This window comes from Lineus longissimus, chromosome 2 (genome assembly GCF_910592395.1).
Source record: "Lineus longissimus chromosome 2, tnLinLong1.2, whole genome shotgun sequence".
NCBI classification, from domain to species: Eukaryota; Metazoa; Nemertea; class Pilidiophora; order Heteronemertea; family Lineidae; genus Lineus; species Lineus longissimus.
Genome location: NC_088309.1, coordinates 25,860,790 through 25,887,429, shown reverse-complemented (window position 1 = coordinate 25,887,429; position 26,640 = coordinate 25,860,790). Strand labels below are relative to the sequence as shown.

Below are 26,640 nucleotides of genomic sequence, written 5' to 3'. Positions count from 1 at the left end.
GTACAGAGATCTGCCAGCGCGATGTTAATTCCCTAAATATGGTAAGTTTTTACTACATCAAGGGTTAACACTTATCATTATTATATTTTATATTTGATTCTACAAAACACTGAATAATTGATTCTTAACAAAACAATCAATTAAAAGTTAATCCTATGATGTGTGAAAATCGATGAAATGTTCAGGAAGTGTGGAAAATGTCCTGCTTATTTCGTTTAAGACCATTACATATCATTCTGATGACTATAAACTCGACTTTAAACCTGGTGGACCCCGTCTGGGATGATCCCGACAATGAGGGTACATACATTTAGCAGGTTAGGAGAGCCGCATTTTAAACATCAGTGACATTTTGATGACATCAGCAATTTTAGAACTTGAAACAAAACTGTTACCTGTAACTCAGTACATTTATATCTTATCAAGTACATTTCAACACTCAACGATATTATTTCCACAAAAACAAATACAAGTGATTTACATTATATGTTGATGTGCTTCTCGGATTCTGCCATTCTAATCCTATTCTCTCTAGAAATCTACTGTGCAATATTGTATGTTATCAGAAACAATTATCTGCTTCAGAGGTGATTCACATCGGTTTATACAAATATATAAATATCTACCATCAGACAGCCAGCTCAATAGAAAGAATCAGTTGGAAGAGTTGAAAACCACTGTTTTACCATTCAGTAGAGTTTGAACTGATAAACATTTATCTGATAAGCTATTTTTTAAACTTAACTTAACTGCAGCACGAGCAAGGATGAACTTGACAGAGAAATTGTGGCTTAAAAGATCCTGTTGCCACTAAAATCCAAACCACAGCAACGCAAAGGGCTGCAAATGGTCGTAGAGAAGGAGCTAAAGTTTTCTCCTCATCTCATCTTCTTTGATGCCATTTTCAGCAAATAGGCAGAAATAGGCCACATGACAGAGAAACCAGTACTCTTGTTGGAATCAAACTGTCTCCCAAAGACACTGTGCAGAGCAGACAGCGAATACAGAGCACATCAGTTTCTGTTATAGGTCCACAGTTTTAAGGTAGAATTAGGCCCGACTTAAAAGCGAGCTAAGTGTATACATAGCTTTCCAAGACAACTAGCAAACAGAAGCGTTCTAATTTTCATTCGTTATTTATATAAAAACACTTATAGTTTTGAAATGTACAATTCATGGGTATATTACATGATAACAGTAAAACTTGGTTATTGTAAAAGTCACACCATCGAACAGCATTTATAACACCATCTTAGCACAGTTTCTGTGCCATGCATCACAACAGACACTTTTAAAGACCAACTTGCACTAGCGACGAGCGGCAGGTTTTGTTTATTCAGGTTATCATGTCAGTAATGCAATAATGCACCAGACTTTCTTTAAGTTGGAGTGAACCATTTGGGCCTTCAAATGTCAGGTAGTAAACATCATTTTAACTGTTAACATTTTAATGATTAGTCACATCTAGATTCATGAAAAACTGACAACAGTTCTCAAATCTAACACTTGATATACAATCTTATTCTGGGTATATACACTGCACATGTACTACACGTGCATGTGTACACACTACACATTATTGTATCAAAAAGTACCACAAAAGTACCATTCTACTAATACGTGCATCAACAATTATTTCCATGGTTATATTGCAATGAAAAAATCTACCAAGAACATTCATATGTCGCAATCAACTCTAGATCTGTATTTTAAGTCACAGACAGGCCACAATTTACAAAATCCTATCGCTGCTGAGCCAGAGATGACAACAGAGAATGGAGAATTGGTTGAAAGAAAGCAAGAAAGATTTCAACAAGCCCATGAACTTCAAACATGTCAAAACATATGACAGGGAAACATTTCCTTTTGTTTGACGACAATTATTGGTAGGATGAAAAAAAACAAGTCTCGTCGGCAGGTAAAACCGGTAACTACTGAATTTGATGTTGATTCCATGTTGCAGCAACCAGCGATTTTTGTTGCAAGCACCAGCAATGAGCAACACAAACAAGAACTTTTGTTGCATCGCAGGTTGCTGAGACAAAAGTCGCTTATTTGGGTGCGATTTAGACCGTCTAATTTGCCAATAGAGTAGGATCGGAAAAACACATCAATTTGGTAATCTCAATCCTTTAAACAAGACTGCCTGACAATGCAACATGTACAGACAAGAAGTTACAAGTTACTTCCCCAAGGATGCACATTATAAGCAACCGACACATACATACATCAAATGTACAACAAGCAGTGCAGTTGGCTATCCATGACAACAAATGGACCCAATTCAACAGTAAAGAATCAGTTGTACTGTAATACTGCTAAAATGGTTCCAATTGAGATAGTGTAAGACACCAGTGAGACAAATATTGGGCAAAACCGCCTTATCTACAGCATTTCAAACAACTAAGACCTAACCTCTAATATTTACAGAGATTCTACATGTATATACATGTTTAACCCTCCTCACAAACCTCGCACCAATGGCCGTATGATAAAAACAAACCTTGTTTCATCTTCACCCTGTGAAAGTAAATTTTGAAGTTTGCCAAACTATGGGAGTAATTACAATGCACAGTGTAATATAGGGTAAGAAATAAGGAGACAAAATGCACAATAAAACTGGCTGGCTTGAATCGATGTGCACTGTATAAACACTGTGCTTTCAAAATGAATTTGGAGCTGCACAGAATATCGTGCGTCAACTAAAAGTAGTTCAGTGAAAGGACAGGTCTCTTCCACTTATTCTTGCCAGGTCTACATGCCGAGCAGAGAATGTATAACAAATTGTACACAAACAATACAATATTCAATCCAATTAGGCTAGGACACCACAGTGTGTTGATTAAGATATCTTTCGTGAGCCGTGGACTTGGAACTAAATGACGTTCCGAGTTTTTGAACCAAATGCATACCCAACAGAAAGTGTGTGAAGTTTAACTCATAAAATATTTCAGTGAAAGAAGAACTTGAAAAAGAAATCAAGAAAACAACAAACTTTTAAAAAGTATACCACAGTCAAACTGTCACCAAAAAGTTGAGGTTAATAATCATTCTTGTTTTAACAAAGCAATCTCAATTAAATTGTTTCAATTTCACCAAATACTTTCTTCATTCAGAAAATGCGAGAAGGAAGAGTGCAAATTCCCCATGATAAATGTCCTTATAGGAACATTTCAAGATTTTCAATGTTGTCTCGGCTAGAGTCGCAAAAAGATAGTAAAGGACAATTTATGAGATCACCTGTTACGAAAATATAACAAAAACATGATAACTATAGCACATCATAACCACCAAACTAATATTGAATAAAATACAAAGACAGCCAACTTCCAAAATGCACGAGATCACCAAAAACAAGAAAGCTTTCACAGCCAAGACAATTGGGGTCATCACAAGCTTCTTTTACACTGTACACTCATAGGCAAAACAACATGCCAAAATTCCATCCTTTCTAACAGATAAAGCGCAGATCAGAATATTGAAACTGCATGCTGTACATTTCACCTCAGTCAAATCTAAAATCTTTCTAATCAGATTATTCCAACATTTAGTATTACCCCCTGCATAAAGCTTGTACCCCAGGTAAAAGTTGACAATTATGTGCATGAGGAATTGAACACTTACTATTTTGGACAGAAGCAGAGAGAATTAGCAGTTGCATTTCTGACAGCCATCAGATTTCAGACTCAACTTGAAAGAAGATAAGGTTCAAGTAACCAGTGATGAGACTGGTTCTTATTTCAAAAGTTATATTTTTCAGAAGAAATGAGAACCAACCAAAACAAAATACAAAAAGTTCTGACCCCAATGAAAAGTTATTTCTGTCTGTTGTGCGTCCTCATATGTTTCTTGACATGGCAACTGTGCTTGAATCTCTGGCCACAAATAGAGCACGCATAGGGTCTTTCATCGGTGTGACTTCTCATGTGTGACTTCAGGTCACCCTTATCCCGGAAACATTTCTTGCAACGGTCACATTCGAAGCGTTTCTCATCACTGTGAGTTCCAATATGCTTGGCTAAAGACCCAGAATTGGCAAACTTTTTCTTACATAATTTACACTCATGTGGCTTATTTCCTGTGTGTATATTGATGTGCTCGCTCAAGTTTGAATGACTGCGGAACATTTTTGTACAAAATTTACACTTTAGTGGCTTTTCCTTGGTGTGGGTCATTTGATGTCTCTTCAGGTTGCCCAGTGCCCGGAACTGCATGTTACAAGCAGAACACTTATATGGCGTTTCACCTGTATGAATACGCCGATGTATCAACAACTGTTTACTACATTTGTATGTCATGTCACAAATCCCGCAAGAAAATGGCCTCGCGTCCGAGTGAGACCTCCAGTGGATTTTCAAGGAACTACGATCGACAAAACATTTTCCACATTCTTCACATTTGTGACTTTTTTCGCCTGTGTGCGTTTTGATATGATATCTCATATGTTCTCGCCAAGCGAACGATTTGTTACAGTACTCGCATTTATACTTTCGCTCGCCTGTGTGCACTTTCATGTGGCTTTTCAGCGTCCCACGCTCCGTGTAACTTTTCCCACAAATTTCACACACAAACGGACGTTCGTTGTTATGGTAACGGATATGGGTACGGAGTGATCCGGCAGCGCGGAAACGTTTACCACATTGCGGACATTTGTACGGCATCTCGCCTGTGTGCAAGCGTTTATGATAGACAAGTGCAGATAACCACATATATTGTTTACCACAGATATCACAACTATATTCTCCATTGTCCTGATTACCGTTAGTTTCAATAGTTGCATTGATATCGGTGACCCCTTCCCTTTCTGAGTTTATGCGGGACAATTCGAACTGCCCCATGGAGTTCTCAGAGTTTTCAATATCAGACTTATCGCTGTTTTCTAGAGCGGAGTTTAACGGCAGCATACTAGCATCTTTGCCCTCTTTCAGCAATGAGAAATGAGTGTCACCTTTCCTGCCGCAGTACTTGTACTTGCTGCAAAAACGCATGTGTGTTTTCATTGCAGTTTTGCTCGGAAAGCGCAGCCCACACTGCTGGTGCACAAATTTACCCCCCTGGTGACGCTTCAGATGAATCAAGTAAAAACAACGGCGGAGGAACACCTTGCCACATATTTCACAGATCGATAAATTTTCACCAGTGTGCTGGCTCTCGTGTTTTTTCAGATCGCCATAGCGCGCAAAATCTTTTGTACACTGCTTGCACTTGAAGCGATGCAAGAACTTGGCTTTGCGAGGCTTCTTAATCCCTTTTCTACCTGCCTTTGTTAATGACTTGAGGACTAGATCAGGTAAACTTGGTCTATAAGTCAAATCCTCAGTGACGGGCTCCAAATCTGAACTTGCAGAGTCATCATCCCAAGAGCCCAGACCCTGGATATCAATGCCAGCCAATGGACTACAAGGACTAGCACAGACAGGCCCCGGACATTCCTCACTCGGTTCCTCTGTCTTGATTACAATCGTATTGGCATGACTATCGTTTTCTAGTGCACCAAAATGAACATCAGTCTCAACTTTAATATTCAGGACAACTTGATCATTCGGTTCAATTTTCAGTATATTGTCCACACGAAGTAACTGCATTGGGTCAATATCTGAAGCCTTGGGACGCGTCGTGGTGTCCAAGTCTAAATATTCCTTCGGAGAGTTTGAGAACATTTCATCATCTGGAAAGATGAAATCACTCGGAGTACATGGTATAGGATCAGTGTTCAAAATGAGGGAGAAGTCTGTCTCTGGCGTAGCAGTTACCATAGTAGAATTTGCATAATTCGCAGTTATGTTTGTATCCACTGTGAGACCAGCACTTGCTAGAATACTAGCTCTACTCAAAGAATCAGCACCGGAAATATCATCAAGAAATTCCCTTTTGAGACCAGAGGTTGCAAATTGTCCGAGCCCAGAGTTTGTTGATTTTGGCTCAGTTCTAGATTCCTCCTCATTTGGGGGTAATGACACTACAGAAGAGATCTTCAGACCAAGTGACTCGTCCTTTACTGGCACACCTAAGAATGCATCACATATCCCATTTGACTTCTTTACATCGTTTCCATTTCTGTTCGTATTGCACACAGGTGAACCAAGGGCAACATTCTGACTAGGACCTGGAGGTGGTGATGGCGTTGTAATCTTTTTCAAGTTTGTTGTAGGACTAGGACCCAACCCTGATGACTGACCAGGCACCTGGACAGATGGCACCGGGGAAGGTGTTCTTGACTTTTTAATATTGTTAGGAGGACTAGTGATGAATCCTGAAGAGCGACTAGGCCCAGGAAGTGGGGATGGAATCCTTGTCTGGGCTATATCAGGTTTTGATTCAGGAAGTGTTGCAATGGAGGATATTTTCAAGGGACTGACCGAGTCTTCACTTTCCTCGTTTTCAGACTTGACCTCAAGTTTTCCAAGTGCGATACCACCATCTACCAGATCTAAAGCAGATGGCTTCTCTTCGAAAGTAGAATCATGATCAGAATGCGCATTATCAGATTTTTCAGTTTCAGTTTCTAATTCCACTTCAACATTTTTATCATGCATCAACTCTTTCAGTGGCTTTTCATCACAGTCTGAATCATTCTCCTTCACTGACACAGAATCCTCCATCAACCTATCTCCATCGTCAGAGTCCTCTTCACTCGATGAAACTTCCTTTGTATCGGAGTGATCCATGTTTTCACTTTCAGCTTCCTGTTTGGGACTAGATGGTGCATCGGTTACCTCATGTAAACTAACATGTAACTTGTAATAGTAACCACGTACAAAGCTCTTATGGCAGTATTCACAAACATAAAGTTTCTGTCCGAGATGACTACGTTTGTGCCTTTCTAATTCACCCTCTCGTGCAAATGACAAACCACACTTCTTACATAAATGACCTGGTCGCGCAATGTCAATGCATTTCTTTCGCCCGCGTTTCCCCTTACGACCACGAGGGGCGCCCCTACCTCGACTAGAGCCAAAAGTGGCACGAGACACACTCGGTAAGCTGCCAGTGTCTTCAGAGTCTGACACGAACTTACCGGTATATGTACTGCTATATGAGATTTCTGACGGCTCCTTTTTCACATCAACAGCATTTTCACAATTGCTTGTCGCTTCGGGGTCCAGATCAAAACCAGGGAACACACTTCCACTGCTGTAGGTAGGAAATGTAACGCTCTCCTTATCCGAACCCTCAACACATATATCAGAAGCAGCTCTAGCGTCTGTTTTCCTCGCATCAGTTAACTTTGCCTTAGAGTAATTTTCAGACTCCGCATTTGATTTCATAGGTAATTTCGAATCGGACACTTTTTTATCTGCTTTGCTCTTATCAGTTTCATACCGCCTTTCTCTGAAATTCCAAGTTTTACAGAAAAATGCGGAGGCAGAGTTATCTGATATATCATCGAAGTTATATGAATCCGAGTCGTTAAAGGAACTGGTTTCATTTTTAGACTCGGATTTCGTAAATATTTCATTGCTTTTTGCTTCATTCTCAAGTGACTCGGCTTTGTCCTCTTGTTTTATGTCTATACCACCAAGACCACCCTCATTTACTGCGCTATCCTCTATTTCTGGAACGTCTTGCTCAATTTCAGTACCACCAATCTCCGAGTCGGATTCAGTTTTGGGGCTTTTCACTTTAAACAGACCAGTTTCAGGATCTAGAACTGTTTCAGTATGAGGGCTATTAGTGTCAAGTTTTTTGTCAACATTACCAACACTGTTTGACATTTCATTCTTTGCCTCACTAGTGTCCAGTTTACTGGGTATAGCTGCTATTTCATTATCTGCATCAGGATCACTTTTGACCCAAAAAGTGTGCTTTTCCTTTAAACCAAACTCCTTATTCCTATCCCTCCCAGCTTCCAGTTTGGCACCATCATCTGCTGAAGTGCTTTTTGCCATAGCGTGCCTGGATGAATCCTTGTCTTTAAGATTTTGTGTCTGCTCAGATCCAGGAGCATAATTTTCATTACTGGAATTTGGTTTGGTGCCATTCTGACTGGATTCCAACAAAGGACCACAAACTGCATCAACCTCCCTGTTCCCTGTACCCGCAGATGTTTTGTTAGCGCCAATTATTTCCGGTGTATTCTCACCAAAAGCTTCCTTTACTACACCTTCCACAGGTGACTCGCTAGAATCATTGCCACTACCCGAACGAGTTGGAGACATCTCCATCGGAATATCACACGAGGACACCATATTGTCACCCCCAGGCGAGACGCGGCGAGGTTCCTTCAAACTGTTGTACTGACCCACAGGCAGTTTTGAAAGGGGAGACTCACTGCTAGTGACTTCATTGCAAAGGTTATCTGTCTCCATAGGTGTAGATTTTTTCACATGTTCACTGTCTTCATGATCAGAACATGGATCCTGCTTAACTCCAGATGATTCACCAACAGATTTGAACAGTCGATCAATCATGGAGGACACCTCCGTCGACTCTAATTTCAACATTTTTGACCCCTCACTGGAGTACCCAGATCCAGAAGTGTTACCAGGAACTGGCTTTATACCTGCAGCACACACTTTTTGAAGGTAAGGATTATCCATAATACGAGGACGCTTTGATAAAATGCCTTTGCTATTTCTTCTATCTGGTCGACGAGACCCTGATGATGAACACGTCTCTTTTAGAGCAAGACCAGAAGCCTGGCTGATTTCAGGCTTCGAGTTTGGCGGGCAGTTATTACTTGAACTGGTCACACTTCTTGACTTTGATAAATCAAGCACTGCAACTGTTTCATTTGCATTGTTCTGGAGACAATGTTTCGGTATATCCGATGTCGGGTCTGTAAGTTGCTTTGCAGTAAATGCCCCAGGACTAAATACATGTTGGTAACTTTCCCTAGTTCGATCAGGAACGCTGGTGATTTCTTTCTTCGAATGGGCAGGCACAACAGTTTTCATTGAAGAAGCCTGCGTCTTTCCATAAGCTTTATGAATAAGGTCATCAATGAGCTTATTTGTGTCCTTTTTTATGTGTGCGGGTATGATGTTTCTGCTTGGGACATGACTTGAACTAGAACTGGTTGAAGCGGTGGAAGGTGGTTGTGTATTAGAACGCCCACGCGAGTCCTTCACACCAGAGCTGTCTCTAGGGGGCTGAGCTGCACCACCCCTATGTAATGTTCGACTAGAACTCGTACTAGCAGACAGACTGGAAAGTTTACTAGCCGGTTGATTAGATGCATCTTTTCGTGGCAGGGAAGGTTTTATACTCCTGGAGGTAGTAGTGGCAGTATTGTTAGCAGGAGCACTGGAATGAGTATGCGAAGATGTATGTCTCTGGGCATGGCTGCTGTGACTCTGACTTGTTGGCACCCCCGGTACAGGTGAGCCTTTCTTATGCGGGGGCACTCCTGGCTTAGGGGATGTCAAATCAGGCATCAGCTGCATCTGACTCCGATTCATCATATCTGCCACAGCAGCTTGGTTGGCCACAGCATTCAGGAACATATTGTACATGCTGTAGTTATACCACGACTGTAACATCTGATTGGTCGTTGATGGGTCACATGAAACAAGACTAACAGGTGGCGTCTCCGGCATGCCTGCTGGATGTCTGTTTCGTGAAGACCTACTGACTCGACTTCCATGACTGGACTTGCTACCAGAGGTCGCCCCCTGGCCACTCTTCCCTGGTGTCTTCTCCATGTTAGACTTGGACCCCTTCACTCGCCGAGCATCATCCTGGAGAGACAAAAGAGTTCGCTGTCAAACATCAGACCAAAAATTTCAATCCCCCAGTTTAGGCCAAACCCTTGTTGATAAACAAATTCTTTGTTCCAGGTGAAAGTGTAATGAAATATACATTGCTTGGCATGGTCGAATTTCACTTCATGGCCAGGACACAAGGCCTGTTGGAAATTTACCTAGTATCCAGGTCATGTGGGACCTTGCATCCATATCAGGCCCTGTACATTAGATTGAATGTTTACCTGGAGACAAGAATTGGTTTATCAAGAAGGGTATGGCCTTAACTGGGGGATTGAATTGCAATGGAAAGTATTTCGGCGGACTTAGTGCCAGTTTACAATACACACTTGGTCAACCTCTTTAGATTTTTACTTAATACCCTGTGGTTACGAGATGTCATATTATGCCAGCATTAGCAAGGCAGCAAACGCACGCGTCAGGCTGCGCCTATTCATTTTACATGTTTTTCAGAAAATCATCACCACTCAATCAAAACTACGGCCACCTGAAGCTTTCAAAAGAGGTATTTCGGATGGACCTGTGAGGCAGACGCAAGGAAAATACATGTATTCATGGTATTAGGTATCCTGTAGTGCTGTACATCGTGTACACAAAACCTTCAGTTACATACACGTACAATGCACAGAAAGCAACACAATCTCTGCAGCAATGCCAAAATCAACCGACGATATCTTTTTCCTACCATTCGCGTCACTTTATTTCATCATTTTCATTTTGACCTTGGCGATTCATCAAGGGATGTTATAATGTAGAATCGTTTGGAATAATGCTTTTATCAATATATATCGAGATGGTTGCAGAATTTGATGATAAGTTCAGCTATAAATTTTTCATTTTTCATTTTTAGTGTTCGCCATGTTGACAATCAATTTGATATCTGTTTCTGCGCATCCCAATTACGCAGAATAGTTCGAAAGGATATTCGGAATTGATGCTGACCGCGTGCACGTGGTTGCTTCCACCTAAATTTTATTGAAAGAAATTGATCATAGACTATATTTCCATTTGTCTTTTGCCAACATCGTTGATTGTTCAAGTCAACATCCAACAACCAGAGGCGGGAACTGAATTTTTAATTTTAAGTAATCGCGTAGTTCCACTTTTATAGCTCAGATGGCGCCAGCTGAGGTCCTGTCAAAATCATTGATGAGGAAACTCACGAACCCCTACAGGGTGGCCCAGGAAGGTTTTCCTTACACAATAGAATTATATTGTGTATCCATTGTGTGGGGGAAAATATAATTCTGGACCACCCTCCAGTACATGAACTTGTCCAACCCTGTTCAAAGACATCGGAGCGGAAGTGAAAAACGAGGACATTTCTGTTTTCCACCGCAACGGGCCTGTGTATTTTACCGTCGCTCTATTGTTACCTGCAGAAATGACTTTCGACCAATGAGAGAGAAGTGCACCATATCTCTGCTGGATGTGCCCTCCCCTTCATAGCTCGCCATAGTGCCGGAGAGTTTACCAAGTCTTTGCTGGATGTGCCATGCGTACTCTGTCTGATCTAGATGTGTATGTGTACTCTGGTATATTTGCTAAATGTCAAGTGAGAGGGACAAAAAAATCTTGTACGCCAAGCTAACTTTTATTGAGCATGCAATATCAATTTTGTATCCAACATTAGCATATTGGCAATCAGAACAGTGCCAAAATTTCACATTTACTATAAGTGTAACGTTAGTATGTCCCTGGCTCATAAATACGTCTAAGATAATAACTCAATTACATGTACTTGGACGACGGTGACGCCATCCAGCATAATGATTAATGTTTTATAGACAGTCACCACTACAGATAGCGGGTTGCGACGAAGTCCTTATTTGAACAAAGTGTTCTGAGAAAGACTTTCACTGCATTTAGAATGCATTTCTTCAAATTGATCGAGGCAGCCACCTCTTAAACATTTTCGTGGACCATCGCAGACGTTGGTATACTTGGCGTCTTTGTGCGGTGGTCCCAGGCCTGATGGTTTTTACATGAAATCGCCAGTCATTATATGACATTTGAGACTGTCTTATTGCAGAAGGGTGAACGCTTTCCCATCACTGTATAAGAGGAGGGTGTCTCACACCATGTATGGTATGTTCTCGTGAAGGCTTTCACTGCATCAGAGTGTTCTCATAAATACTTCCTTTTCGATCACCCTTGTACTGACCGCCAGAATGACTTTGGTTGTAGGTGACAGTTGTCGCCTGCGTTTGTGTTTGAACTTGGGGCTTTTCGACTGAATACTGGTATTGGTAACTCTGCTGTGATTGGCTACTCTGTTCTTGTTGACTACCATCACTACCAATGGGGTAGTACTGGAAGTCATCATCACGTTCAACTCCGAACGAATCGGGTCGCGAGAAACCCGACATGTTGGATGTATTGGACATACTGGACAAGTCCCTCCTCATGTATCTCATGTCTGGAGTAGCCTCGCCATGGAAGTGAGATGGTACAAGCAAGCCCGCAGACGACGCACTGCTTTCATCGTGGTGTCCCCCATCAGTTACAGTTGTGGTTTTAGTTGTCTGAGTGTAGTAGACAGCCTGCTTTCCTGCTTGATCAGGCTGCCCTGCCATAGTAGCGTAATGGTGTCCTCCTGTTGAGGCCGCGAAACCAGCAGCCGGAGCAGCCGAAGCAGACGACAGTTGATGTTGTTGCTGTTGTCCCCCGGACACTGATTCCTGGTGCACATTGGTAGAATACGAGTATTGCTGTTGGCCGCCGGAAAAGCCATGACCTTGCGACTGGACTTGGCCTCCGAGTTGCCCAACAGGAGCTGAATGCTGCTGTTGGACATTGGAGACTACAATGACCTCCTGCTGCGGACCAGGCGAATGAGCTGGTCCCTGAGCCTGAATCTGAGCATATCCGACCTTTTGAGCATGGGACTGCATCTTTTGAGCTTGCTGGCCAGATAGTGGTGACTGCGGTTGCACCTGCACGTACACAGCTTGTTTGGCACTTGTTGGTGGAACGACCGATTCGTCAGTTCTGCTGACGACCACCCCCTGACCACCATTGAGGACGGAGACGTTACCGTCGACGACAGTGACGGATCTAGCAGTGGAGCTGTGTGATTCAGAATGCGCAGTACTGTCATAATTAGCTGATGGCTGAACCACTATTTGTGTCCCACCCTGCCGAGAGACACTGGATTCCATAGTCCCATACGCTCTTCCACCGCCACTGTCGACGACAGCCCGACCTCCCGTAGGCGAACCAATCGTTGCATATCCACTTCCAGACTGATACGCCCCGCTTTGAGACTGCGCCTGATGGGTTGCTGTTGATTCCGAATGGCCGCTGCTGATGTAACCGCTGCGACCGTGAGTTGAGGAGATCGTCCCAGTCTCCCCGCCGCTGCGACCGTGAGTCGAGGACAGTGTGCCTGTCTCCCCCGCAGATCCACCGCTGGCGAAGACTCGCTTGTTGGCGAAACGGTCATCCTCTCGCGACTCGACTCGCTTCACGATGACGACGTTCTGGAAAGAGACCTACGTATCAAATACAATGTTACATCTGTCGTTGTTGGTCCTACGGGATTACGCAAAGAATGGGGAGGGGCGGGATATTAGATGTTATTGATCTTTATTTATTGAGTTTCGCCTTCCGCGCGTACTCCTGGTGTGGTTGTCAATGTGTCTTAGGTGGCAACTGCAATCAAAATATGGTTAGTCAAGATTCTATTCAGATAGTGTCACTTGCAGATTTGGCAATGCAAAGTTCGTCTTGGTTGTGAACTTGAGCTTCACAAACAAGTTTTTTTGTTGATGTGTTGCTAACAAAGTTGCAGTACCTTGGCAATGGTGTGCTGTATACGTTCCTTTTCCGTTTCTAGATATTCTTTTTATTGACTCTGCATGGCTAGAATTACTCTGGTACACTAACCTGCTCCCATCCATGGCACAACACTAACCAGGTGATTCGTGTTCAACCACTGAATAGGTAGGGATTTTTGCTCCGCTCACTTAGATATTTAATTGAATACCAAAGCATCTGAGTCTGCAAGGTGGGAGTTGTATACTTTGACTTTTCTGCCTGGTGCATGTCAGCAAACTTTTTCAAAGCTGCCAGAACCAGTCTCAGTGGTGGTGGTGGTGGTGAGGGGGGGGGGGGTGGAGTCGGACCAGACACAGTAGTCGGTTCTTCGACCTACTACAAGATTCTCATTGTTAGCTATTGTAAACATATGAACCCGCTTCGTCGCCTGAACGTATAGTTAACCTTCAGTAACTTTGGTAAATTGGTTACCAATTGAGATATGCGCATCGTAAACGTATGGCTATACGTGGCTACAGTTGCTTCCAAACCTCCAGAAACGATGTCTTTTGCCTTGGTTTTACACCATCAAGGCCTTGGTGTCATCTCCAACAATCGCTGAGCATTGAAATTGTCGTAAGTTTACAACAAATTGACCCCATGTCGTTCTTACCTTCTTGGCGGGCTGTGAGGGTATCTTGTAGCCGTCGACTGGGATGATGCAGTGGGCGTGCATACACAGGAGGATCGCAATGAAGCAGAGCAGGAACCCGATCCCACAGATCACTCCGCCCCAGGGAAGAAGAACCCTAAAAAGATATCAGAACATTGGTCACTATTGGTGGCTTTGGATACTTTGGCGAAAGTTCAGTATCAGTCTTTGTCGCAAAGACGTGTTGTCACATCAACATAAACCTGCAAAGATGGATGGCCATTTGTCTGGAGAGCATGTAGAGAATGATCACTAGACGGGTTCTCTTCATCCCCCTCCCCCTCTTTTTCCTCTTCTCTTGATCATGATTTGGCCGAGGGTGCAATTACATGTATCTCGCATGGTTGCAGGAGGAGGCGTAAATTTACATTCTCTAAGAAATTCTTTCTTCGTGTAAAAAGTCAGAGGGATTGGTGAAGCAACATCCAGGTATGCCTACTTAGATGGTTATAAATAAAGCTTATAGAACAGCTATGTGTGTAGGTGCAGGATCGAGCCTGGAGTCTGATGTGCATATTACTTGCAGATTAACCCTTTGGTGGTCGTTCAAATAAAAATAATCTAAAGCTAGGCAAGCATGAATTCAGTATAGATGTTGGATGTTCGCTCTTTGCCAATCCTTTCTGGTCACTACATCTGCACATTCTCGAGGGCCCTGGGAGTAAGGCCGGTTTGCGCTATATTTTTTTTAAGTCACTCACCTTGGTTTAGTAAAGGTTCCCACCATGAGAATGATACCTCCCGCCACGAACAAGAAGGTCCCAATGACGGACAGGAGGCAGACGATGGACCTGGGTAGGACGTAGTCATGGTGATCAGCCCGCCCAACCTTAACCTCTCCATCGACGATGTATTTTATATCCCGAGGTTTTCTATCGAACGTAATACACATTTTTAAAAAGGATGATGATGATGGCAGAAAAGAATTCCTTTCCTTCTAGGCAGAACAGGATGATATTAGTCAAAAAGCATTCAAGTCTGTGTATACCTTTAGAAATGATGACACCTCAATGTCCGCATTCGATGTTCATCGCAAAAACCTGAATGTTTCATGCAATTTCATCAGTTTGTCCAGGTAGTATCAACGAAAAATTCGCACCAGCAACAACATCACATTTTCTCCATTTCGAATCCATTATCCGATTCCTAAGAATGTTCCATGGAGAAGGTTAGACTCATTCACTGATATAGGTAGAGGATGTACCGTTTACAAACAACGATAACTTGAGAATCTAGTTAGAAACACCACTCATCGAACAGATGAAGGTATGGCATTGTGCCCTTTCCTCTATAGCCTGTTGCCGTGTTGGAACCTCTGAAGGTGTAAATGATGCAGATTCGCGCAAATTCCCGGTTTACGTCATATACACCGAGCCGATCAGGTCAGAATCCAAGTTCAATGCTCTGAAGATGCAATCAATCGCCGAGAAACAGAGTAACCCGCGATAGCTCCCCCATCTGTGCAGGTCAGGGATTCCTTGGAAAGGCGTTCCGAGACGTTCTACTGCAGGAAAGAGTCTGATAAAATGCTAAGATGTTGCCACCAACAGTAAAGTCCCAAGGTCTGTGTCGGATGAACCGATCAATCTTGTGAGAATCCTATCATCCAGCCATTCTTTAATTTCCGGATGTCCTCATTAACCTAACATTGCTGTATTAATTTATCCGGTCCGCGTCTGTAATTGAATGTTCCAAATGCACTAGCTCTTAAGTCCTCAGTCCTCCAGCAACACTGGAACGCTCACTTCCGTTTTTCTCTACAGGTGAGACGGCCGGCAACCACCTTTCTCCTCAATGTAAAGGTAACTCTCTATACGAACTAGAACTGACTAAGTACACCATTGGTTGCTTTGTGTACAGAGTGTTCCAGTACACGACCGGTATTCCGTCCATCCATTATTCCATTAACCAGTTTTGAAGCTGGATGAAAAGAATTTTTATATTTACATCATAACTTTTTTTATTTGTTTGCGCACATCGAAACAAGAACGCATGCTGACATCTGTCCCAAAATTTGGTGCTTTTGTTGGACAAAGGCAGACTCCCGGGGCAGTCCATAGCGTCTGGATCTGGTTAGAGTGAGGGGACGAAGCCGGTCCACTGCGTCCGGAGTGTAGACAAAGGGGGTTATCGGGGTGATTCAACATATAATAAATGAATTACGTACTGAGGAATGAATGACTGATTCTGATTTTGATTCTGAGTGTCGTAGGCATTATAGGGGCCTACACTCCAGAGGCAGTGGACCGGCCTTCGAATTTAGAGTATGAATAAAGGACGATGAATAGAATGCCCAGACGGTATTCAGTGGGCTTTTGGCTTTCATACTCCCCTGCTATAGAGATAACCCGTTGGGGTTGATATATCGCCTACATTGTCCGTTTGGATCGCAGTCAGAAACCCGTTCGTTAAAAATTCCACATTTTATGTACACCCAATTTGCACTACGTACGGGCACTTTTCCCTTGCAGTGACGTCATTTTGAACCACCCCATTGATCTTCACGTTTATCCGACAAAATGAGGCTTGTGGAATTGTAAGTGGACATTTCATAGCTCTGAAAATTATTAGCTTTCACAAAGTGACGTACTGTTATATGGTTGCTGAATTTACATGTTGATGGGTAGTGTACTTCCTGGTCAAAAAGGCGATTATTTGCCGGCCTTGTCACCCTGCCGATTCTGTAATCGGCCATTTTGTGCACATTTTATCTGTTTATACACACTTTACTTGGCCTTCATACATGTACTGTACATAGCCCGTGTACTAAATGCAGTTCACGGTTTTGTCTCGTGATGCAATCATCATTGATTGTAACTGTACTGCATGTCGATGTTTTCTGACATCTATTTCTGGAGATAGATGGCAACTAGGGATTCACCGGCGATATTTCACCCTGATTGGCTAATTATTTCAACTGTGAAGATTTTGGCAAAACGTCAATACGCAAAATTGAAATAGACCCGGCCGGCAAACAAAAGTCAACACACATTATCCAACATGTCAATGTCATATAGCCACTGTGACCCTTTGTTCCAGGTGAAACGCATGACTCGACTGTTCAGCGCCCAAAACAAATTTCGTCAAAAGTGTCTATCAACGACAACATCAGTGTCATCACCATGACCATCGCACTCGCAGCAAGCTTGCAATGCATTCACGCCAATCAGTTAGAATGAGTTAGAATGTGAATGAAATGTTATGTACAGCATTTACCACAGACGTTATACAATACAAAGTACATGATAGCCTGTCAGTCTTTGCACATGTCATGTTGAAACAAAAGACCTGTGACATCTGCGCACATAAAATGCCCTTTTAGAAATAGGATAGCCCTGGTTGTGTGTATTGTTTGGCCTGGTAATATGTAATCCCTGAGGGTTGGTTACATGTGGTACATCATGGTGTACAAGTTGTAACACAATCCTTTCTTACAGCTTTTACACTACCATGACAACATAAAACAAGCAGTTCATGATTGATATTGATGAAAATATTCTTGTACCCGCTCAATATGACATGTTCATCATGTATTGTTTATGCAATAATAGTGCACTCATCAGACCTTCATCGGCATGTTTGTTTGGAAAAGTTGCCAAGTTTTTATAGGTTTTCTGACATGTCACAAGGACTTGGTTTATATTTGGTTGCCACATGGTGCGGTGCATGCTGTTAGCACCAACATTATTGCTTCTTCGGGAGACGCCAGTATATTACATGATAATAATTTTTGTACATGTACGTGTGTTTGTTTGAGTACCAAAACAATCATGTGTAATGTCTTGGAGCTGTACATCACATCTGTTCTATCTGACAGAGCAAGATTCTGTTGTTGGAGGCCTGCAATTATGTACTGTACAGTAGTTTACAAAGCTGGTGGTGAGATTGGTTTGGAATGACAGGAGTGGTCTCCAAATTTTTCTGATTACTGGGTGGTGTGAGTAGCTGTGTGCCAGGTGATCTGAAGAGAAATTGGACAATCCTCTAAAATCGGTTGTTCAGTTAATAACAGGCTATAGGCTGATCATGTAGGTGTGAGATATGTCGACATGTGATTTATAAACATGTAGTGTATGATACTACATAGTTTTTTAGAATGATAAAGGCTTGAAAAAGAAACATGGAATTTTATGTTGTATTGATAGCCATTTGGTTATCATTATGATATTTTGCTTGATGACGTACTTTAACACAAATCAATTGAATATTGGTCGATTTGGCTATCAATGCTGTGTATTGTCATTTAATGCATGTGGAAAATAATTTATGTCCATCTGACCATGTGTGTGCCATGACCTGACTATTTTAGCCAATACAATTACAATAGAAATTTATGGCGAGATATTATGATTAGTAAATGGTATGTAGGCCTGATATAAATGGACTTTGATTGGTGCAACTGCACTAGTGACTTAAGTGTGTGACAACCTTATTTTATTTGTCATGATGTGATAGTGGGTGTACATTGCAGTTGTGTATGAAACCAGGGATGACTTGGATATCATTTCACAATGGTGCTTGTATATCATTATAAATGTGGGGTGAAATTCTATTGCACATTCTCAGGTCAACAAAACAATAGGAAAATGGACAATGACTCATACAGACCTTGCTTATGAGTCTGGACTTCCTGGACTGTTAATGACAGTCTATTAGTATTAAGTAAGTCTGTCTATTTGCTTCCACTGCACTTGGGCTGTGTTTTACTTAGTCAATTTGTAGGTCTACAAGTAAAGGATAAAATGCGAAATATGCTGTACAAAACAAGAATATAAGTTTGAAGTAGTCGTAATTACAGTTTGTTAAAGCCATACAAAGTGCAAGTTGCTATGGAAACCATGATGCTGCCAATGGTGTACAATATCAGGCTATTTTAACCTGAACCCTTTGATCTTTGGCTGTGTTTTGATCTATAATTGATCACTGAATCTGTTTTCTCTTTGCAGTCGAGTCTTATTGCCGATGACAGTAGAGGAGGTAGGTTGAAAAGCATTGAAAAATGCACATGTTGGGCTGCCAAGATCTGTCACTGTCTGTCATAGTCTGCAGAATAGCATTAACATTAGCATTAGCTTTTTGGCTGCTCTTTGTAGCATATACATCTAATAAACATATAAAAAATAAGTCCAATAAATGAATAGTCTGTCGTGTGCACAGTGGCATGTGTGATTTCAGTTCAAACATTTCACCATGAGTGTGTTGTTTCACAAACATCAAAGCACCAACATCGGATTTGTGTTGTATTTTCATGCACAATCAATCTTTGTAATGCTGTAGTGACTAAAGTGGTGTTCATGAGCCGTTGCCTACAGATTTGTTACCTGAGATTTGTTACACATAGTAACTGTGCCTAGTTTGTCACCCTGTTTATTTCACACTTCAGTAAGCCCTTCCAAAGTATGAATAACTTATTATAAATATAGATTTATTGAAGCAGTGTAAAAGGTTGTTTTAGAATTAAAGTCAAGTTGATGAGGTGCCTTCAAAGTCTTTGCATAATATCACTGGTTTGTTTTTCCAGTATCAAGTTGCCCAGTTGTATTCAGTTGCGGAAGCGAGCAAGAAGGAAACAGGGGGTGGTGATGGAATAGAAGTACGCATAAACAAGCCGTTCGATGCCAATGTCCCAGACGCAGAAATACTTCGAAATGAGCCATGGCATATACCAAACAAACCAGTGGACTATAAAAAAAATGCTCGGGCGTCTTGTCCGCTCGTGTCGGGAAATAACACATACACAACGGGCCAGTATACAGAAAAGGTCTACAAAGTAGAGAAGTGAGTTAAAAAAAGCAATGCCTTATGCATCAGTGCCTTCAATCATGCTCCAGTATGCATGCTATCAATGCCAAATACACTCCTCCAGGAGCAGAGCAAATGCTAAGAAGACAAATTGTTGACTTCTTGACTACATGTGTTGATGTAGACATTTACAAAATGTCTTTTTCTTTTACCATGTGTTGTCACTTTATTCAGATTTTGCAGTTGAAATGTAGTTGAAGCAAGAGGTAGATGTTTCAAAACGGGGGCCAGGGAAACTGATTGTATCCTGCTTGTACTACAGCCACTTAGATGATGCATGGTAGTCACTTTTTTAACTGCACTTGAAAAGGTTTAACAGTCTGATCTCTGTAATTTTCTAGGAAAGTTCCGAAATGGGTGGCAACATTTGCTCCCACTGGATCACTGCATTTTGAAGAAAAGGCTTGGAATGCTTATCCATATTGTCGGACAATCATTGATGTAAGTACATGTCATTGTCCACACCCTTGGCCTTTGTTCAATTCGGAACATAATCTACGATGTGCATTTTGAACTTCAACACCAAAAACATCGCTGAGAAAGCTGTGTATTCCTAGTCTCTCACCACTTTCAGTTGGTAATTTTCAATTTTGGGGTTGGCAATGCTGCACACATTAAAATAAGTTTTGCTGTTTTCCTTCCAGAATCCAAAGTATATGAAAGAACATTTTTTCCTGATGATAGAAACAATGCACTGTGATGATGATGGCAGTCAAGAAAATGTAAGTTTAGGTTCTTCGCTAGACCATCGCGAGGCCATTACTAAAGTAGTGATGTTTTGTACCATATTGAAATGTGGTACTCGTATAAGCTAATAGTAACGAGTGTCCAGTAAGTGTTTAAGAATGACACTGGAGAAGTTCTTACCCTCCTGTAACATGAGGTGTTCATAAAATTTTGTTTCATTGGTTTTGTTGACAGGTTCACAACTTGAGCCAAGAGATGAAGGATAAGAGAGAAATCGTATATATCGACATAGCAAATCCCAATCCCAAATTCAGACCATCAAACGAAGATCCAGCCACTTTTCATTCAGAAAAAACGGGTCGTGGTCCTCTGAGAACAGGCGAGCCAAAATGGTACAAGGTAAGAGTTCAGTTTCATTTCTCCTTCGAATATTGCAAGACAATCTCTTTCTGTCATTCATGTTGCATTGGATCGTGGTTAGGAGGGGATATAACAATATGGTGTATCGACTTTCCTGCATGGATTCAGAAGCAATGACGACAAGGGTTGCATTCTGTAAATACTCGAGCCTCCCGAAAAGAAGCTGAAAAATGATTGACTTTGATTCAAAAGTCTTTACTTTCAGTTGTGCCACTTCGTATTGTGAAAATCCCTAATCTTTTTTCAAATTTATTCCAGGACCAAAAACCTCTTATGTGTTGCTATAAATTAGTATCGATATATTTCAAGTGGTGGGGATTACAAACAAAAGTAGAGAGCTTTTTAAAGAGTGTAAGTGTATCTGTAACTTCTCTTCGCCCAACCCCCTGAGTAGCCTGACTTGATAATCATAGATTCCTTACATGTATGCCCCTGTTTGTGCCGAGGAAAATCAACAGACCAATCCAAGTAAGAAACTCTAGTACATGAGGCTTGTGTTCCACACTCCTCCCTGCCTGTAAAAAAGCCACAGGGTCAAAACCCCAATTGGCACCAATCCACATTGACCCACAACAATTACAATAGCAGAAAGATAACAGTCTGCATATTGGACTGACAGGATTTTTGCTCTGTACAATAACACCTCGATTTTAAAAACACTTCTCACCCTTGTCAGTCCAGTTTTTAATGTTTTTATTTTTCGTTTCCAGACAGAAGAGCGATTGTTTACAAACTTCCATCGCCAAGTGTGTTGTTGGATGGACAAATGGCATGGTATGACCATGGATGATATACGAGCACTTGAGGATCGGACTAAGGAAGAGTTAGATAAAGTAAGTGCCCGATGGGAATGATGTGAACGTGTCACATTAGGCATACATACTGCTGTTGGCCACCAGGCCAAAGACTGTATGTTACTGGTTACTGGTCCTCTTAATTGGGCTGAACTTCTCTGGCTTACACATTCATTTCTTGATCCGAGGCCAGGGGTTTTCAATTACTATTTATGCAGCTTCTAGTGGCAACCATAAGTCTTAAATGGACAGCCTTATTTGGCTGATTATGGTATGTGGCCTCTCGCTTATCTCTCTATTGCTTCTGTTTTCAGCAAATAAACACTAAAGAAATAATTGGAACAAAGGGTTCAGACGAACCATCTGAATCGGATGAGTGATGTGACTTGGGCCGATCTTCATGTTACCTATGGACTTAGAGATGGTCATCACGATCATCTGCAGTGTATTCCTAATTGCTTGATCAAGACATTCTTTAACCTTGATGTAGTGTCACCCTTGACTCTGCGCTGCAGGTCACATTTTTAAGTCGAGGAAAATACAGGATCACTTGCATTCGTTAAAGACACTCGGCTTATTATGTATTGACTGCCTTTTAGAACAAGTGGAAGCTCTTTACAGGAATGATTAAGTTTAAGATGGTCATGGTGCATGTTGGCGCTTCAATGAAGGCACTATGTATATATATATGGGACTGTCCCTTATGATTTGTCAAAATACTTCGATCAACCACTGACGGCACCAGTACAATTCTTTATAGGAGCTTGGTACTTTTGATGATTTTTCAAAATATTTGATCAACCACAAGTCTGGAGGCTATACCCCTTGGAGTGACTGTCTTGTCCGTCACATAATTATCTTAAAAACTCAAGCAATTAGTTATACAGGTGTCATATATTTATTAGATTTTAATGTTGCTTCAATGAATGGTATGAGTGGACTTGAGAATATCAGTAATGTGCAGCTCGTTTCAGTTTTAATTATGTGCATCATTCTGAGGTTGTTATATTGAGGATGACATTCCAAATACTCTCTATGCTGCAGTAATTGTTAGGTCGTCCAGAAGTGATTTATTATGTAGTGTGTTAACCAGATAGCTGTTGCTGAATCGTGTAGTCTCATCTCCCTTGTACTGAATAAGGTTTTATTTTGCATTAGTGAATTTTGGAGAAATCAAATCCGAGTGCAAGATGCTATGTGTAAATAGACATGTTTGTTGTTGGTTTGTGATGGAGACATGTAGTGAATGTACTGTCCCACTGTCAAGTCACGACACGTCACCTCTGTATATTGGGCATGTCGGGATATCTTACAGTGAGAAACGTATTCTCAAAGGTGATTTAGTTTCTAATGTTGAAGATTGGTTAGCTGATGTAACGTGTTGTGAGTAGACAAGGTAGAGATATTCCAACATCATTGGACACCAAATCGTTGGCATGTAATGTTTAGCTAAACGTCAGTGCCATAACATCTTTCAGAATGTAAATGCTGATAAGACCCTAATGCAGGAACCTTTACACCCCCACTTTCCTAAAAGCACTTCCAATGCATTTTAATTTAACCTGGATGGGCCTGCTGAGGGAAAGGGGTAAAGGGGTTCATCTTCCCAGGTATTGCACATGTACATAATGTATTCAATCTTGTTTATGCTGGATCTTTTGATGATAATAAGATTTAGCCTATGACTAGTGGTACCCATTTGTTCATCAGGTTACATCATGTACATTGCAGGTTGTAAATAACCGTATGTACAATTCATGTTTAGTTGTAATAGAAAGACCCAGTAAGAAAAAAGTAGTCCAGTAATATCTGTTCCTAATTCTGTTCCTTATCGTGCTGCAATAATTGACATTTATATAATTATGTTCGTAGTGCCCTTAATTCTGTTGATTTGGACACCTAAAAATTTTGTAAATTTTCAAAGCCTTGCTGTCTACTTACGATAATTGTTGATGACTTACTAGTCATTCCAACTGTGCTTTTGTCGTTGCTTTAGATGAAACCATTTTTCAACACGCCAATCACACCAATTCTTGTTGTTTATTCACGAGCTTATGCTTTACTTCAAATGTAGATCGTCCATGTTCTGACTGAGAAAGGATGATATATTTCAGTTTTGGTGAAGCTTTCTAGGCATGAAATACCTCTGGAACAAGTAAATCTTAAGCTGTTTAGTTTTCACAACAATATGGCCTACCCCAGCTGAAAGCTTGTTGAAATCAAAGTTTAGAAGTTGTTTGAATATCAATATATGTATAAATGTGTAGCCACGTACAAAGTGTAATACCTGTGTACATGTACTTAATTTGATGAGTAAAAATTGCATGACAAGTAATTTATCCTCATGTTGATAGTGTACCTCAATATTGTGTAAATAACTACATGTAACATTCAGAAGAAAATTGTGAAAGAGATGTTTGAAAATAAAGAACTTGGCACTTTCAGTTACTAGTATGATGAAGTCTGCACAATCATGTTCTATTTTAAATAATTTATTCAAGCACTGAGATTTCCATGGAATAATGAGCATTTTGTATACATGACATGCAGGTGTGGTCTTTGTTTGAGACGGCAGTTCAACAGCATTGTGACATCACTTCGAATGCAAAAGAAGCAGTGTAGAGTTTAGGTGTGCGTGGGTTTTGAGCTCTGCCAGTTTGCTAGTTTTGTTTCCATGGTCACAGCTTCGCTGTCCAATATGGCAGCACTGCATGTCATGTACATGTATAGTGCACTTTTCTTGCTTCAGTAGAACCTGTATGGGTGACTGTACTCCGGAATAATTCCACAGCTCGTCATTTTCAAAGATTTGTGAGACACTGTTTTAGCAATTACTATTTCAGCCAGCAGGTTGCGAATTGTCCTTCAATAACATGTACATTACTGTTACCTTTTTTTTTTGTACAAATTTGTGTCCCCATAATCAGTGAAATGACAAACTTATGGGAATTTTCCGGTTTACTGTACCAATATGTTAGATGCTTGGTTTCGTTGAAATGTTCAGTCTGGGAGGTCAAATGATGTTTGGAGTTGAACATGTCCTTGACAGTTCCTCACTTCATTATTGAAAGCTCCCAGACACTTGACAGCCAACCACATCTTTTTAATATACATGTATATCCATTCCGTAGCTCATGTAGAAAAGCAAATCTGCCAATTCGTGTGTATAAAAACCTTTTTGTTTATAATTCTTGTGTGATGACAATTAAATTACTTGAGTCAACACATTTTGCTTTGTTCCTTTTCATTTATTTTGCTAAGTTCTATGTCTGGTTTCTGTAACTCCCCTGTTAAGAATTACTGTAATGCACCCTTTATATTTCTTTGCCAAGATCTGTGGAAAACGGGTCTTGGGTGGGCGGTATCCTCTCTCGGACTCCATACTCATAACTGACTGTTTGAGATGTGACTGGTGTTACTTCTTACCAACCACTTGCTCTCTTTTTGGCTGAAGACTTGCTTGCACATGACTGATAGAATCTGAGGACAATAGAACTGGTCCAAAAGGACATGTCACCCTTGGTTGTGACCAAAGAAGGCATCATGTAGACATGACCGATGGGATTGGCATTCCAACAGGGAAGAATCTCTTCTATTGTCCTCCAACCATCTACATGTATTATGGAAAGTGCTTTTCACCATGGGCTTTCTAATACCGGTATTCCAATTTTGGTTGTGAAGCCTATGCATACTGGGCACCTCTCATACTGAATGAAGCATGTGTTGCTTGATCTCTTGGAACATGAGGAAAGGTTGATGCTGGTTCTGTTAATCATTACAAATGTTCATTGGAAACAAAGAGACCAGGATCAGATCATTGCTCATATTTGCTTGCACTACAAATTCAATTGCTTTCACATATCTACTGATAAAAACCTGTCCAAAATAAAAATGAGTCCAGCCAAAGTAAAATAAAGTACATGTTTATGCATTTGAAATCGAATCCATGAGAATGGAGTAAGCTTATTTACTGTCGTAAAAGTGTCAAGTGAAATGTGTTAGATTTCTAAATATGCATGTATTTCATTGAATAGAAATAGGAAAATATATGATTGAAATCACTAACAACCACATTGTGTAAGTTTTTCAAATCCATACAAAAGCAAATGCATCAACATTCGTGTACAGTTAAAAAATCTATCCAGGCAAGTTGTTCTTCACCATCTGAATTTCCTCATGTGGTTCCAGCAAAACATTTTCTTTCATAGCATTAATAGAAAGAACCCTGCATCAAGAATTCCACAGCCTGTCACAGAAAGCACAAACCTACTGCAACAGCTCCATTGCCTGCCACAACAAAGGCCAGGTGGCCAAAGACCAATGTGAAGGACTGATTGCGACAGCTGGATGTAATTGGACAGCTTCAGACAACAAAGACGATGTCACAATATTAAATCGAAATGTCTTCCAGTCATGGACACTAACATTGGACATATCGAATTGAGACAGTTCCAGTCACAACCAGGGCTGGTTGACACCAACAATGAAGTGACATGTACTTGATAGCCACTGACTCTCATTGAATAGCTTGTCCATATGCCTTGAAAAGTTCCAAGACAAAATGCCAGTTCTATCATTATCAGCTTAGCCATAAAGAGAGATGCTAGCATGGTGGAGAAAAATTGAAAGAATGTGGAAAACTAAAAGAAGCATTAATTGTACATCATTATTTATTAAAAAGGCTCATTTGATTTTTTTAAATACCCACTGGTCTATCATGCTGCATAATCACATTATAACAAAGTGGATGGAACTACATTCC

At 41.0% G+C, this 26,640-nt stretch overlaps 3 protein-coding genes across 4 annotated transcripts; 1 reads left to right on the top strand and 2 right to left on the bottom strand.

Moving 5' to 3' along the window:
• Window positions 1-1,807: 1,807 nt before the first annotated feature.
• On the bottom strand, window positions 1,808-10,554 carry LOC135483265 (uncharacterized). The gene is made up of 2 exons (XM_064763977.1): window positions 10,390-10,554; window positions 1,808-9,680 (listed from the first exon to the last, which is right to left on the bottom strand). Exons 1-2 carry the CDS (start codon window positions 10,390-10,392, stop codon window positions 3,816-3,818), a joined length of 5,868 nt encoding a protein of 1,955 aa, XP_064620047.1. The 5' UTR covers window positions 10,393-10,554; the 3' UTR covers window positions 1,808-3,815.
• A 725-nt stretch (window positions 10,555-11,279) lies between these two features.
• LOC135483263 (hornerin-like) lies at window positions 11,280-15,955 on the bottom strand. Its single transcript, XM_064763973.1, has 3 exons — window positions 14,877-15,955; window positions 14,137-14,272; window positions 11,280-13,186 (listed from the first exon to the last, which is right to left on the bottom strand). The coding sequence occupies exons 1-3, from the start codon at window positions 15,065-15,067 to the stop codon at window positions 11,813-11,815; spliced, it is 1,701 nt and encodes a 566-aa protein (XP_064620043.1). The 5' UTR covers window positions 15,068-15,955; the 3' UTR covers window positions 11,280-11,812.
• Window positions 15,956-16,629: 674 nt separating this feature from the next.
• LOC135483264 (phosphatidylinositol transfer protein alpha isoform-like) lies at window positions 16,630-25,912 on the top strand. Of its 2 annotated transcripts, none has more exons than XM_064763974.1 (9): window positions 16,630-16,711; window positions 19,122-19,152; window positions 19,697-19,953; window positions 20,319-20,418; window positions 20,622-20,699; window positions 20,899-21,063; window positions 21,343-21,435; window positions 21,795-21,917; window positions 22,193-25,912. In XM_064763974.1, exons 1-9 carry the CDS (start codon window positions 16,695-16,697, stop codon window positions 22,256-22,258), a joined length of 930 nt encoding a protein of 309 aa, XP_064620044.1. In that variant the 5' UTR covers window positions 16,630-16,694; the 3' UTR covers window positions 22,259-25,912. The 2 variants fall into 2 exon arrangements, with proteins under 2 accessions (XP_064620044.1, XP_064620045.1); XM_064763975.1 differs by lacking the exon at window positions 16,630-16,711 and adding an exon at window positions 18,614-18,837.
• Window positions 25,913-26,640: the final 728 nt, after the last annotated feature.